General features: G+C 34.2%; 2 protein-coding genes across 4 annotated transcripts; one reads left to right on the forward strand and one right to left on the reverse strand.

Moving 5' to 3' along the window:
• Nucleotides 1–173: 173 nt before the first annotated feature.
• On the reverse strand, nt 174–5285 carry LOC118052053 (uncharacterized). Of its 2 annotated transcripts, none has more exons than XM_035062865.2 (3): nt 5139–5285; nt 3425–3783; nt 174–3124 (listed from the first exon to the last, which is right to left on the reverse strand). In XM_035062865.2, the coding sequence occupies exons 2-3, from the start codon at nt 3769–3771 to the stop codon at nt 340–342; spliced, it is 3132 nt and encodes a 1043-aa protein (XP_034918756.1). In that variant the 5' UTR covers nt 3772–3783; nt 5139–5285; the 3' UTR covers nt 174–339. The 2 variants fall into 2 exon arrangements, with proteins under 2 accessions (XP_034918756.1, XP_034918755.1); XM_035062864.2 differs by having other exon boundaries at nt 3425–3795; nt 5139–5279.
• Nucleotides 5286–11073: 5788 nt separating this feature from the next.
• On the forward strand, nt 11074–14446 carry LOC118052055 (monogalactosyldiacylglycerol synthase 2, chloroplastic). Of its 2 annotated transcripts, XM_035062869.2 has the most exons (8): nt 11076–11653; nt 12166–12338; nt 12765–12926; nt 13014–13155; nt 13247–13471; nt 13578–13640; nt 13731–13805; nt 13909–14446. In XM_035062869.2, exons 1-8 carry the CDS (start codon nt 11336–11338, stop codon nt 14167–14169), a joined length of 1419 nt encoding a protein of 472 aa, XP_034918760.1. In that variant the 5' UTR covers nt 11076–11335; the 3' UTR covers nt 14170–14446. The 2 variants fall into 2 exon arrangements, with proteins under 2 accessions (XP_034918759.1, XP_034918760.1); XM_035062868.2 differs by having other exon boundaries at nt 11074–11653; nt 12765–13155.
• The last annotated feature ends 2263 nt before the right edge of the window (nt 14447–16709 follow it).

Below are 16709 nucleotides of genomic sequence, written 5' to 3' on the forward strand. Positions count from 1 at the left end.
TTCCTCACGTGCCAGGAGTTCAGGACCATGAGTTATGAATCAATGCCGTTTCTACAACCAGATTGTGTAGACTTTCAGCATCTCACAGTCCAGTTGTGGCAAAAATGGTTACAGGAAAGTGCAAACTCGAATGTTAGAATTCCTGCTGTTCAGGCAACAAAAAGACAAGGCAGTTTCACACTGACACATCAATATTTCATTCATTATATGAAGTGCAGAGCACTTCCGAGCTGATATAATGGTGAGACTACATAACCTGCATAAACATAAAGGTGTACATTATTGCCTATAATGGAAGGGCAGTCCCAACAAAGTCCAATTTTTTAGTAGTTGAGCATATTAAGGAACTTTAGCTGAGCTCGGACTACCAGGACAGGGATCTATCAACGTTGGCTCTTCTTGTTCCAAGGGTTCGGCTATCAATGTTGGATCTCTGCCACCTGGAGTTGGGGCTGGGGCATCAGGGGCTGGGGCATCAGGGGCTGGGGCTGGGGCATCAAGGGCAAGTGCTGGGGCATCAAGGGCAAGTGCTGGGTCATCTAGGGCAAGTGCTTGGTCATCAAGGGCTAGTGCTGGGTCATCAAGGGCAAGTGCTGGGTCATCAAGGGCTAGTGCTGGGACATCAAGGGCAAGTGCTGGGGCATCAAGGGCTAGTGCTGGAGCTGGGGTTGTAGCGTGTTCTGATGGTTGGGCGGGTTGTTTGCATGTAGCCTTGTTGTGCCCTTCTCCCTTGCATCTGCTGCAAGACATTACCCTTGTGGGTTCTCCCTTTCTGTAGTAGTATCGTTTTTCCTCTGGCTGGATTGGAGGCCTCGGGGTGGTAGGAGGAAGCACCTGCACCGACTCTGGGGCATCCTTTTCTTCATCCAGATCCTTGAAATTGTCTAAAATAGGGAGTATGGATTTCGAATATGTACTGCGAAAGCTATCAACAGTATAGTATTTTGAACAATAATCATATACACTACTGCCTTTGCATTTGAAGACAGCAATAGCATGGCGACAAGGTAGCCCAGTCAGTTTCCACTCAAGACAAGTGCATTCCCTTTTTTCAGTATCCACAACATGAATAGAGTCATCATGAACCTCAAATAATGTATCGGTTGAGAATAGTACTTTTAAAAATTGTGCTCGGAAAGCATCTTCTTGTAGCCTTTTCTCCTTTGATGGAGTAAGTTTTGTGGTCCAGCCATTTGAATCCCTTTGACAAGTGTGGATCAACCCCATTATCTTGCATGTAAGCACTTCCAACTTCCTAATGATAGGCAGCTCCCGCACTTCTTCAATCCAGTCAGCGTATGTCGCTGCAACATCTACTATGATATGATTATAATGCTCTCCCTTGAATAGTGCATTTGTCCAGTATTCTGGTTCAATCTGCATAAGCCAATCATACACCTTCGAAGAAACCCGTTTAATTTGTTCAGTATGCATTCTAAAACCATCAAGCCGGACTGCATGGGCAGCGGCCACTAAACTTCCAGGCAAAGAAACTTTCCCATCTCCATGGAATGGCCCCTTCCAGTTCCTCCTCAAGTTTTCCAGCAGATGGTATATAGAGTAACCATGGTGAGCATTCTCAAATAATTCAAGCACCGATTTCATCAACTCCTTCTCTTTATCAGAGACAAAAGTTACTGATCGTGAAGTTGAAATTGCATCTTTCAACTGCTCCAAAAACCATTTCCAATTATCACCATTCTCAACATCCACTATAGCAAAAGAAACTGGAAAAAACCCATCATCACCATCTAATGCAGTAGCTGTCAGCAAAATCTCATGGTATTTTGATTTTAATGTTGTAGAATCAAGAAAGAGAATTGGACAACAGCCATTCTGGAAACCATATATTGAGGCATGAAATGATACAAAAAGACGTTGAAATTTGCTGTCATCACCAATGGAAAGCTTCACAAAACTGCCAGGATTAGCCTCCTCTATCTTATCACAAAACCAAGGCAACATATTATATGCCTCTTTCTTCGAACCCTGAAGCTGCTCCTTTGCATCTTCAATTCCACGCCATACTTGAGAATAGTTCAACTCCATCCCAAAATCTTGGAAAAGGCCATTGACAATATCCCTTGGTTTTTGGCGTGGCATCTGTCTTAACCTATCTTTTATAATGCTGACCAGCCAATTTTTATTTGGTGTAGCATGCTTCCATGATTCCCCTCCACATGTATGTGACTTATTCATCTTTTTTATCCTAAATACCTGTTCAGATTCAACCCAAGATGCATGAATCCTCCACGAACAACCTTCAACCACACATCTGCCACTTGCTCGATTAGTGTCATTCTTTTTCAATCTATATGCAAAACGGCGTGCAATGGAATATTTCTGCAGGGCATCACGAAATTCAGCAACATTTTTGAAGTCCTGTCCTACCCCAGTAATTCTTTTTTTCCAAGAGGCAACCATTCTTTCCACGGAAACATCTTTAGAGTTGACAACATCTACAGATAGTTCAGTATCTTCATAATCTGATTGCCATTCTATAGCAACATCCACAACAGTATTATCATGATCCCAAGTATTCTTCTTCCATGATGTACTCTTTCTTGTCCTCATGTTCCTCTTTCGTGATGCACTTCTCATCTCTCCATCATCATCACCATTGCTATCACTGTTGCTCTCGCCATTGTCGTCGTCAGGAACGATGCTGGGACCATTGGCACCGATTTTCCAGGATGCAGTGCGCCTTCGCTTCTTAACAGTATCAGCAGGGGAAGCATTCATATCAACTATAACTGAGTCATTAGCAGCTGTATCAACAGGAACAGTGACAAGATCAGTTGGAATCAAAGTACCAGCACCAGGATCCTTGGTAATGGTGGGAGAAGATTTTTTTGAGGTAATGGCCAGTACTGAACTAGCAGGGCTTTTGGCTTCTGCTTTGGCAGCATTTGCAGTTTTAGAAGACAATACATGACGACTGCCAGAGGAAACAGTAGCGGGAGTGACAGCAAGTTGAGATTGCACTCGGCTTTGACCTTTAGCCTTGGCAGCTCTTTTGGATTTAGATGACAACACACGATGATTGCCAGAGGTAGCAGCAGTAGGAGCAACTGTGATAGGAACTGGGGACAGCACGGTTTCAGCTAGTTGGATCCCACTTGCTCTGTAGTTTTAATACTAATATTAATCAATGCATGAGAGAGAGAAAATACACGTGCTGCAACCAATAAAATGCCACCTATCACAATATACCAAATTAAAAACTAACGATTTCTGCGGAAGAAAACAAGGTCATTCAGCAATGGACCCAGTTTGCCGAGAAAAGTTGTGGCATTGAAATCTCTCCATACAACTTGACAATCACTGATTTTCAGTAAGTAATAAAATAAGGCTTGTTCAAAATTGAAAAATCAATAATCTATGCTGTTAGAGACATGAGGCACATGAAAGGTGGAAAATGTACCTGCTAGCTTGCATGTAGTAGGCTTCGTGTTTAAAACCTTCTCTTCCCATGACATATACATCTGCTGTGATCGAGTTCCCATGAATATCAAACATCCTCTTTAGGTCTTTGTCACTAGATACAGTAATTAGAGTTCGCTTGTTTCCAGGGATAAAATACTTCATTGACAAAGATTCATATTCCAAGTTGCACATTTCAGCCAATTTTAACTTCATATCATCAAACACGGTTTCAAGATTGATATCTAGAGCATGTGCCTCTCCTCCAATATATGACAAACTCCCATCATCATTGCTCACAAACTCACCACCAGACTGGCAGATCAGTATGAGCTTTCCCCTCGGCATCGGAAATCGCTTCTGTGGTTCAAACTGACAATCAAAACATGTCTTTATAACCAAAAAAGTATTTAGAGATATATACATGTCATGCATCTCTTTAATCTCCAAAACAGTATAAACTTCTGTGTGACACACAAATTCCAAGTAAAACACTTGTTTCATACGTTCACAATTAGCAAGTATGTACACAGGCTATCATGAAATGACTACATTTCAGTGTAAAAACATACAAATACAAGTTATATGTGAAATGATCATAGTTTTAGAAGAGCATAAGCACATATGGTTACAAACAATTTGCGAAGTCGTTTACTTATATCTTGATGGAGCAATTCAATGATTTACAATCTATATGGAAGGCTAGGAGCATGCCCTGTAAATATTGGAGCATGGAATATCTTGTAATACAGCACAAGTTGGTCATTATATGCAAAGACATCACTCAATCCTACCAGAACAAGTGCTTGAGTGCAAGAAGTGTGGCATAGCATACCCCTTAAATCAAGGGCCAATCAAAACCAAATTGGTTTAAATTTTTGCAACTGAAATATAGTTATTCAAGTTCTATCTTTCAAGGGACACGTAAAGCTCTAATATATGAACAAGCCAGCCAACAAACACAAATCATGAATAAACACTAGAAGTACGCGCAACTAACTCCTAAAAACACCACTAACTCCTAAAAACACCGATAGGCCAGAAAATCAGACATTCTTTCACTATCCTTATCCCATTTTACAACACATGTTAAGAGCTAATTTTGAATTAACCGCCGACTTCTTGGTCCAGGTCCATCAGTCCCTTTCAACACAACAGGAAACGAAGCCATTCTGGTTACAGCCACAGCTATTGCCTTTCAAACATAGAATAACAATGTCATAAGCTTCCCAGTCATTGCACCCAACCTACTTATCCAAGGTATAACCACCGACAACACAGAATAAACTGGATTTTCAAAAACCAACAATTTCACAACCACATTACAAGTAAAACAACAAAAAAACACAACACTTTGCAAACTCCTAACAAGGAAAAACAACACAGGCACTATCAATAAACAAAAACATCGAAACACGAACAAACGAAACAGTTCACACAAATAAGAGTCAACCAAACCAAAGTCTATGATCAACTAGCCAACATATCTACAAAACCAACACTATTTAACAAAAACCCATCAACCCAAATCTCAAGAAAACATGATTGAACAAACCAAATCAACAAAAAAGTCACTGCATTAGTATACCACCATAAGCTTCCAATTCTTTAATAATAAAAACCATACAAGAAGACTATAAAGGTGAAATCTTTATGGATGTTTAGAGAGAAAGATAAAATCTTTGATTAATAAAGAGTAAAAAAAAGGAATTTACCAGAGGATGAGACGCAGGGATTTGAGATAGATGGAAACCCTAGAATTGGGGGCTTTGTGGAATTTGAGTGAATTATCGAAGTAGAGAGAGAGAAGGGTGTATTGGAAAACTAAATGATAAAAGTTGGGCTAATGTTGGAAGAGAGTGAAATTTATAGGGGCTGTTTTGGAATTTTGAGAAAAAGAAAAGGAGATGTAGAACAGTTCAAGGACTGTCATTTGCTTCCCGTCTAAGTGCCTAAACGACGACGTTTAGAGGGATCTTGGTGTCTCTAGATTTATATTTTGACACAAAGATTTGCATTTTATACTTTTTTTTTTTCTTGAAAATGATACAGCTTTTTTTTTTTAAAAAAAAAAAAACCAAGCAAGTCATTCTCCCATTTAACAATGAGGTGAGGTTAAGGATACAAGTGTATATCAGCACAAAGTCGAGGGTTAAGAGTTAGGATATGAAAATTTGTGGGGGCATTATGATGTTTCTTAAAACTTTAAGCATCAAATTGGGAGCAGTAATTTTTTCTAAAACTTTGTTAGGACCATTCAGAAATATTTTAGTGCTTGTCTTGAAAGTATATTTTATTTAAAAATATATTAAAATAATATTTTAAAAAATTTATATATTAATTTATTAAAATAATAAAAAAATATAAAAATAATATTAATTTGATATTTTTTTAAGTTAAAAAAATAATAATAAAAAAAAAAACATGGCAACACCAAACAACATTTTAATCCGCCTTCTTCTACCATATATTTAAATTGATAATAAAAATGCTTCAAAACAGTTAATCTTATAAGCATAAAATAAAGTTATGAAGTTGAAATTAGGCATTGATTATTACCAATCAAAGATGAGTAGATAAAAAAGCATCTAACAAATCTAAAGCATATTTACGTGACAATACAAATCAATACAAACACCTATACACTTATTGGAATGTAGATTAATAATTATATGAAAATTTGAGAAATCATAGTCAATAGGGATAATTACAAAAAACCTCATATACTTTGGTCATTTCTTGTTTGCAATCCAAGGTTTTAGAAATTATGGTTTGACTCTCACACTTTAATAACTTCATTTTACTTTACATCCCTCTTTGCAATGCTAAGATAAAAGTCAACCATTATTTATAGGTTTGTTATTATAACAATTTTAATGACTAAAATGTCATTGATAACTAAAAATAAGGAAAAAAAGTTGTATGATTGTTGGGAATTTTTTTTATAAAAAAACTAGTCATTACATAATGTCCTTCTATTTATAAAAATACCACTAAAACCATGTATATAATATATCCAACAATATTTTTTGATCAAATTGAAGACAACAAAAAAAATTTCAAGATCATATAATTTTTTTTTATTAATTTTAACCAAAAGCAAAAATTCTCTAGTTTAGTTCATCATTTCAACCCAACGAAAAACACCATTGAAACTAACATTAGTTAAACAAATTTGTTATAAAACAATTGCAACAACATATCTTCACCTTCTAATAACAATTTTTTACTATAAATTTTGCAGACACACTACCTAAACTTACCGGCCCAACGTATAAATCCAACACACACTAAAATTACCACAATAATATTGTCATATTCATCAAATGCTAATAGCCTATAAACTTGCAACAACTTTGATGGATTAAAGTTCAAGAATAGAAAGCGCATGAAATGTGGTAAAAGAGTAGTTGTTAAAATATCAAAAAAAGATGCAAAAAAGAAAAGCTTTTTTACTTATGTGATGATAGGTCATGCAAGAACGCATTCATTAATTGGTGCAGACATATTAATGATATTAAATTAACAACTAAAAAGGAAGAAGGTGTTAATGAAATTGATGAAATAAAAAATAAAACGAAAAGGACTAAAGATGAATTACATTGAGTTTGGATTAAGAATCATAATATAAAAGCAAATTTTGCAAGTGTAAAGTTGTTGTTGTTTGTTAATACTTTTATAGATAAGCATACTTGTATTAGACTTTTTATTAAGAATCAAAACATGTTCAGACTAGCTTTGCAAGATTAAAAATCACACTATGAAAGTAGTGTTCCTAAGAAGCATAAATCCTTCACTCATAAGCAACACTTGAACATGTTACTATAACTTTTTTATTGTGATTAAGGTATCTTTTCAAATAATAGACATGTTTAACTTTATATTCTCTTAACACTCTAAAATGGTTGATATTATGAAAGATTTGACAATCTTGGAAATTAATTGATCCATCAACTCCTCTTTTAAATGTCTTGTATTTAAAACTAGATATAGGATCAACCTTTGCCTTCTAATGCTTCTTCTCAATCCCTATACTTTCATCTTTAGAACCTTTAAAACTATTGTTTAATTTGTACTAAATACAATATTATTATTATATTCATCACTGTTTATCTTTCATTCATCCTCTGATTCTAAGCTATTTAACAAACTTTTACCAGAACATGTATCATTATCTAAGCTAGCAATTCTTTCATCTTTTTATTTGTTAACAAATTCAAATCCTTCCTCATTTGCAGGAATATAATCACCATTATCCTCCTTCTTTTTTTTCTTCTCATCTACATATTTATCACCATCCTCATCATGCACATTATTAGTGCCAGCACTACCCCTTCCAAATCTTTCACTTTCTAAATTGTTATCATTAAAATTCCTGCTAGCTTCCAAAACATCATCATCATTAAGAAAACCCAATTCATCCATATCAAATCTCATTATAACTTTATTGCTCACAACAGCCAACATTAAAGTATTTTACTCCAATTCTTCTACTGCTTTCAATCTTGTTGGTGAAACACCTTGACATCCTCATTGTTATAGAAGCAATAACATCAACATAAATGCATATTCTTTCTTCTCTTTGATACATATTCATAAGCTTTAGCGTTGATGTATCGTCAAATATTTAATTTACTATCATCCCTTATTTTAAAACCATATATGTCTACATTGAAAACCTGTTTGCATATGAATAATATGTCCATATAAGCCATATAGTCATAAAGACAACATTTTTCAACGTGTGACAAGCTACCATGGTAAACAACAACAAATGACATCCTATATCCTGTCTTTACAAACATTACAAATTTAGTTAGAGAACTATTTAGTAGAAACCCTGATTATAAACATATCTAGCAGTAATACATGTCAAACCCCTAATTTTATCAATTAGGGTTATTATGATCAGTAGCCTGAATTAAAAAATTGAGGGTTTTTGTATTTAGTTAACAACACACTCATTACAAGAAGAAAACAATGGTTTAAACATTACTACAATACTTAATATTATAATCAATCAAGCTAGAACCAATTAATTTAGGGTTTTCAAGGCTTTAAGATTAGGTTTAGGGTAATTATTTTTTTTTGTTAAATCAAGTGCATATTCACAATATTTGAATCATTACCCATTAATTTAACATAAAATAACATGGCACAATTGCAACACCATTAAAAAACTAACATCTTCATTGTTTCTCAATGAACAAGGTTGGATAAAATAACACCAATAAGATGTTTTAAGCTCTCGATGCTCGTGTGAAGAAATTAAATATAAAAATGAATTATCTTTATTTTTTATACTTAATTATATTGATTGAACAATAGGTTCAAATCAAATAGTTCAATTTGATTTGGTTTTTTTATTTTAAAAACTAAGTCTATGAATTTTTTAGTTTGGCTTTATTAACGTGCTTGAATGTTATGGATAAAGGTATTTTTTAGCCTTTTCAGTTTTTTATTTTAAAAAAATAGTTTAGTTTGGGTTTATTTTTTTAATTTCTCAAATATGAAACCAAAGTATTTTTTTTAATCCTTTTTTTATTTGATTTCTCGAATCGGTTATTTTATTCACCCTTGATCAGGGATAGCAAATGAAATAATGGTTGAATGAAGCGGTGAAAGCCTATGACCCATGGCCCAACTAATGAGGCTGCCGTCACGCTAGTCCCCTGCTCTTCCACACAGACGACAGGCTGACTTGGTCCGGCCACCAGCTAGACAACTTGCTCCGATCATCACCAGAGAATCCATGTCCCACCCATTGCTATTCCATTCCACTTGATCTTTGCTCTCATGCCCTTGTAATTTGTAGCATCACCCTTTTATCCACAATCACAACTGTACTTTTTTTCTTTCTCTGCTCCAAAAAAGTACAGGTGTTTCGGTCCAAATCATTTTCACGGTGACCCCAGGTGGTGTTGATAGGTGGTGGGGGCACCGAGAAAGCCAGAAAGGGTGTTGGAGGTGATAGTGATACGACTGTGGAAACCCTGTGAAGGAAACATTTGGAATCAGTCAAAAGCTTATCCTTTAACCATTTACTTGGAGTCTGCTACAAGTTATTTATCGGTCTTTGTCTTTCAGTGGTAACAAGGAACATTTATTTGAGGTTGAGTGCGGGATGTAAAGTTTATATATCACATGTTTTTTTATTTAAATATATATATATTTTTTTTATTTTTAAAATTTATTTATAATATTAGAAAACACAAAAAAAAATCATTTTTTTAAATGTTTTTTTTTAATTATTGTAGGGCTTCGTCCTGTTTGAAAATGTAGCCCAAACAAAAATTAGTTAAAATTTAATTATTTTAAATTAAATTATTTTTTATATTTTCAAATTGTTTTAATATGCTGATGTCATAAATAAATTTTTAAATTTTTATTTTAAACCGAGCTAAAACCAGTTTAAACTGGTTTTTATCTTAAAACATTGAATTGAACCAAAGTCAGTTGGTTTGAATTGGTTTCAGGTTTTTTTTTTAAAAAATTCAGTTTGATTGCTTTTTTTTATATAAAAATCAAATTGAACCGAAAATAATCGCCCTTGATTTTCATTATAGTTTTATTTTTTAAAATTAAAAACCTACTAATTTAGAATAAAACTTCCATTTCTAGTCCCACCATCTCATTCCTTGTTACCAAACAACAACCTTTAACTCTTTTTTTTTTTTTTTTTTCTTTTCTTGCATGAACGTCATTATTATTGCACAAATAATTTGACTTTTAATTTGATGGGACATGGAATTGATAATCTGCCTCTCGTCTCATCATTTTTAGGATTCAATCCATTGCCTTTTAATCAATCTCTTATATGTTGTTCTTCAGGATCAGATTGGTGATGGATAAAAAAAGTAGGATTCAACATTCCATTTCATTACTTTATATCATTTTCATATATATATATATATATATATATATATATATATATATATATTATGAAAGAACTATCAAGTAGTCTATCCAAGAATCTTTTCAAAAAATATTTTTTATTAAATTCAATTTTTAAAATAAATTCATTTTTCAGCAACATGGATGGGAACACCACCAGTATCACGAGTGAAAAATAACAAAATAAAAACATTAATGCATAAAAAAGTGAAAAATGAAATCTACAAGAAAAACTCCCTCCATGAATTGTTTCCCAAATTTTTTTAATAGCAAAACTTTATTAAATGATGTCAAATATCTACCACAAAATTAGGACGAGATTTAATTAATTAAAGGAAAATCCAATCATATGTTTCTCTACTCCCCTTATCATATCATCACCATCTATCCAATTCCCACTAATGTAATTATCATAAATTAATAATTCCATTGTCTACTCATAATTCAACATAACAACCATCTGGAACCATCATCATCAAGGGCCAGCTCACCTCTTCCTCTTTTTTTCCTGTTTTTTTTTTTAAATCAAATACCAAGAAAACAAAGGGCATAAAAGCAAAACCCAAAACCCACCATGACCATCCATGCAAAGAACAAGAAAACTCTCCCCACAGCAACATTGAAGATTCGAATCTAAATCCTCCCATTGGAACATTCCAAAATAAAATGCGAATCCGACGGCTATAAAATCCTCCAAATGCCCCACACAAGCCACGAATCCATATTTCAACAAGCATAATTCCATAGCACATAAGCATCCTTCTCCTCCAAATTTAACCCCACAATAACATCTTCTTGCCAACTCACGCACAACCACCAATAAATAACCCTGATTAAAACTCTCTCTCCCTCTCCCTGTCCCTCCGTCTTTCTCTCTCAAAACCAGCAATCTCTCTCCTCTCCCCGCCAGGAAGAACCCCATTTTCCGGTGGCGGGAAGGATATTTGACCGTTAGGTTTCACTAGGGCTCCGTTACTTTTTCTTTGCCGACTTTTCAAATATTTAGAAGTTAGTTATAATGACGACCGTGGCTTCTCCAAGGAAATCATCATTTACGGAGGTTTTACAAAGAGTTTATGGGAATCTTGGGTCCTTCAGTAGTAGTAGCAATAGCAGCAACGGCTTTTATAGTAATAATCTACAAAAGCACAAGTGTTATGTTCATGAGAGCGAAGATGATTTTGAAGAGGAAGATGGGACCCTGGAGCTTGTTCAGATTGGTGCTGAAAGAATCAAGAATGTTTTGATCCTTATGAGCGATACAGGTGGTGGTCATCGTGCTTCTGCTGAAGCCATTCGTGAAGCTTTCAAGCTTGAATATGGTGATGAATACAACGTATGTGATCTGGGTTTTGAGTTCGATCCTGTGCATGACATGATCTTTTTTGGTGTTTTGTTGCCTCTGATTTTGACCTTTTATTGCTCTTGTTAGAGGTGTTTTGTTTTTTTCATATATATGTAAAGGTAAAGAAGGAAAGTGCTGATCTTGTCAACATGGTATCCGCCATCTTGTTCTTCTTGTATTTATTTGTTTGTTGTTTTTCTTTCTTTCTTTCTTTTCTCTCGCTCTCTCTTAGTTACCAATCATTTCTTTTTCAATTTTCTTGTAAAATGATGAATTCTTTAATTTCCACTTTCATTTCTGTTCTCTTCTTCTGTTCTCTTTTTCATTCAATCATTTTTCCCTCTTTTCAAGGCCCTTTCCCTATCCCTCCCCTTTGTCTTAGTGGTGATTTTTTTCTCTTGACTCGGACAATTCCTCTGCTAAAAAAGGCGTCTAGTTAATTACATGTCATTGTTTCTGTGATTATAATTTAAACTTAAAGAGGTTAGGATTTGTGGTTACAGATAATCGTGAAGGATGTTTGGAAAGAGTACACAGGCTGGCCATTGAATGATATGGAGAGGCAATACAAATTCATGGTGAAACATGTACAGCTATGGAAGGTGGCATTTCACAGTACTTCTCCAAGATGGATACACTCCTGCTATCTTGCCGCAATCGCTGCCTACTATGCCAAGTACTTTAATTTCCTCAATCTTTCTGGGGTTCTCTCCTTGTTTTACTTGGAAATATTTTCACATTTTATGATAATTCTTTGCCTGAAAGTGGGTTGTAGTTTATAGTTTTCATTTTTATCCATTAATTTGGTCTCTAAAATAAATTAAAAGCTTGAATCTCTTGATTAATAAATGTTAGAGCTTTTAAGGACTTCTTTATTCTTCCCCCCTTCCACTTCTGATCGTGCATTTGTAGTCTCTTCTTGAAAATGATTCTTTCTGACCCCACTGATCAGCTCATAATGTTAATCACCGCTGTAGCTAAAATGACATGTTTCTTGAGCTGGAAATGTGATTGGATGTCGGAAAGATGGGTGAATCCAATGTTTGTTATCATTATAAGTCTAACGAAACTCCTTTAATCACATTCTGTTGTGTGATTGCAGGGAGGTTGAGGCTGGTCTAATGGAGTACAAGCCAGATATAATTATCAGTGTTCATCCCTTGATGCAGCATATTCCCCTGTGGGTTCTGAAATGGCAGGGCTTGCAAAAGAAAGTGATTTTTGCTACAGTCATCACCGACCTCAATAGCTGCCATCCTACATGGTTAGTTGATTTAAGTTATTTTGAAGTAAGATGTTTCATTAACCTCCCAATCATAAATTGTTTTATCTTAACAATGGGATTTCTCAGGTTTCATCCAGGGGTGAATAGATGCTACTGCCCATCAAAGGAGGTAGCTAAGAGGGCTGCACTAGATGGGCTGGAAGATTCTCAAATCCGTGTTTTTGGCTTGCCCATCCGACCGTCTTTTGCTCTTGCAGTTCTTTCGAAGGTGCACAATTGTGATCACACATTCGCATTCACACACGCTCTACTACGATGATTTGCTCAACTGACGGCTTCTTTTGTTTCTTGTTATGTAGGATGAGTTAAGAGAAGAGCTTGAACTGGACCCGGATTTGCCTGCAGTTTTACTGATGGGAGGTGGTGAAGGTATGGGGCCTGTTAAGAAAACAGCATTAGCTCTTGGAGAATCACTGTTTGATAAAGAACTTGGAAAACCACTTGGGCAATTAATCATCATTTGTGGCCGTAACAAGGCTCTTAAATCAACATTGGAGTCTCATAAATGGACAATCCCAGTTAAGGTAGAGGACTTTACTCCTTGTGCATGTAATATGTGTAGCGTACGATATACTTCATACATCGACAAAAGTATTTATTTGTTGAAGGCCCTGGTTTGCATTATTTCAGGTTAGAGGATTTGAGACACAGATGGAGAAATGGATGGGAGCTTGTGACTGCATAATTACGAAAGTATGCTCGAGATGCTTCACTTTTCTATACTAAATGAATCCTTCTTGTCTATGAACTTAATAGATTTTACTGACTTCTAACATTTCACAGGCTGGACCTGGCACAATCGCAGAAGCATTGATTAGAGGGCTTCCTATTATTCTCAATGACTACATTCCTGGACAAGTAAGCCATCAACATTCTGCGCTTTCGCTTAACTCGACAGATTGATAGGCAACATTTAGCCCTGATTTCATCTTGTTTTTGTTTCTTCATCTGTCAACTGCAGGAAAAGGGCAATGTGCCTTACGTTGTAGACAATGGGGCTGGTGTGTTCACCAGAAGTCCTAAAGAAACAGCAAGAATCGTTAAAGAATGGTTTAGCACGAAAGCAGATGAACGGGAAAGGATGTCAGAAAATGCACTCAAACTAGCCCAACCGGAGGCCGTATTTGACATCGTGAAGGACATTCACGAGCTTGCACAAGCACGCGGTCCTCTTGTGAATATCCCCTACATGTTGACATCATCATTCGGAAGCTTAATCTGATCAATGAAACCTTACATCATCCAAGGCGCATTATCAACTGAGACCAAGGTGTGTCAGCGCTAGAATGAAATGTACAGCTAGTTCTAGTAGTATCATTCTTTGTCCTCAAGGGTCTTTGAACTCCAAAAATAGGGTCGTGAATTGCTCTAAATTAGTCAGTAAAGGTTGTTTTTCTTTTGGGATATTCTTTTGGGAGGAGTTAATTAGAGGTCTGGTAAGAGTTGATTGTGTTTCAGCATTCTTTTCTTGTTATTGCAGTGTTCTAGTTTTCAAGTTATTTCACTTTGAGGTGTTTAGTTTAACACTTGGCATTAATGATTCCTTGAAATCAAAGTTAGTGTTTGGTATTTTAGTGGAGAATATTTTTTTTTAAATTTTTTTAGTAAAAAAATATATTAAAATATTTTTTTTCAATTTATTTATTTATTTTTATATTAATATATAAAAATCATTAAAAAATACTAAAAAAATATCAATCCAATACCTTTTCAAAACAAACACTCTTTCAAAATACAATTTTAAACGTAGAAAAAAATATTGTCCAAACATAACTTAGCTTATAAGATCTAGTTCATGAGTTTGATGGATAGGTTGATTAGGTTAATCATCTAAATTGAAAAATAAAAATATATTAAAATAATATTATTTTAATTGTTTTTTTTTAAATAAACTAGATTTGACCAGTCAATTTTCATTTATTTTTTTTTAAACCCAATTTATTCTAGATCCCAAACCAAACAGTCCTAGTTTGCTTGACTAGGATGATGGTTTTACTTTACAACAAAGATGTCTAGTTTGCTTGCGTTGAGTGCAGTCGCCAAGCAAACAAGATTTCCGTGTAAAATGATAACGATAATCTGAATATTTCAAGATTCCTTTCAATTCTTTTTGCAGTTCTCTCTAAGTTGCAAGAACAAGATTGGTCCCCAAGCAAACAATATTATAAATTAACAACTTGTTAGATTTCCTTTCAATTCTTTTTGCAGTGTTCGTGACATTTGCGGGATGTTTCCAGCACAACTAACTATTAATTAGATGCAATATTCTATTAGTCAAGTGGTAGAATATTGCTATTACAACCTTTGATGTGTGGCTTATGGCAAGCACAATGATCCCTTCATAAGCTTTGACCATAGAAGGAATCAGGCTTGCTATTCTTACCTTTCAAAAAAAAAAAAAAAAAACCCTCATTTGAAAGGTTGATAAACTTTGACTTGGAGGAATGGTAGGTTTTGATTAATATAAACCCTAATTTATTCATGGAATGGTAGGTTTTGATTAATCCAAATACCAACTTTAACTTGTTATTATCTTGGCTTTAATTTTTTTTTTAAAGTGATAGAAACAAAAATTCTTATAAATATATCAATTCAAATACATTGATATATTTCATTGTCAAATAAGTCTGCGTCTAATATTGTGGTGTGGTGTAAAATATTTTTCAGAGATATTTTTTATAAAATATATTAAAATAATTTATTTTAATATTATTATATTTTTTAAAATCAAATATAATTTTAAAACGAGCTCAATATAATTTTAAATATCATATATTTTATGTCCTTATATATATATATATATATATATATATGATCTTACCATGATAAAATAAAATAAAATTGTTAGATTTTGTTGGAGGAAGATTAAAAAGAGAGCATTGCCTATTATCTTTCAAGATCGATGGCAGCATTGTGGAAAATTTGGAGCAAGCCAACCAAGAAACACGTTGTAGCTTGCAAGTCAAGATTCCTTGCCTTAGAAAATTGATGTGGCTGGTGGCTGGTTGCAGGGACACTACAGAGCCAGAGTGTCAATGATCACAGGTGGTGGTGGGGACTGGTGACATGGAATGAAAGCTAAGCAGTCATGTGGCCATGGAAAAAAAAATCCGAAAATTGTTTGTTTCTTCTTGATTAATTTTTTCCAGCACAAGTCTTGGTCAATGATTATTCATTAGGATCTTCCTCCAACCAAAAGCATCTCACTAACCTCATCAAATTTCAAATGATTATGTGAGAATTATGATATTCACGACAAATTAAGGTGGTTATTCTGGTTACATATATTTACAGTGTTTTGTTTGTTAAAAAATATATTAAAATTTTTTTATTACATTAAAATATCAAAATAATCCAAAACCATTAAAAAAAAATTAACTTAAAGCTAAAAAAATTTAAAAATATTGTTCGACCACAATACTAAATATACCTACTAATTCTCTCAACTCTTATCTCTTTCATTTATTCATTTAATTATTTAACTAATTCTGACAAAGTTTACAATTTATCATGTAGGGATTTAATTGAGAAAAAGAAGTTATTTAGGGATTAAGTTGTCTCTACAGTAAAATAGAACGGAAAAAAATCAATTAAGGATTTTATCTTAAAAAACATAACATACAAGGAGCAAATTAATTTTTTATACAGCAGCCAAATTTTTTATATTACAGTCATTAATATTTTTTGTTGTGCCAAGTATCCTTGTCCCTTCAATAACATGAGACTAATCCTTTTTTTGCTATTTTCTAGTAATTTATTTAT

Source organism: Populus alba, chromosome 18 (assembly GCF_005239225.2).
Source record: "Populus alba chromosome 18, ASM523922v2, whole genome shotgun sequence".
In the NCBI taxonomy this organism is placed as follows: domain Eukaryota; kingdom Viridiplantae; phylum Streptophyta; class Magnoliopsida; order Malpighiales; family Salicaceae; genus Populus; species Populus alba.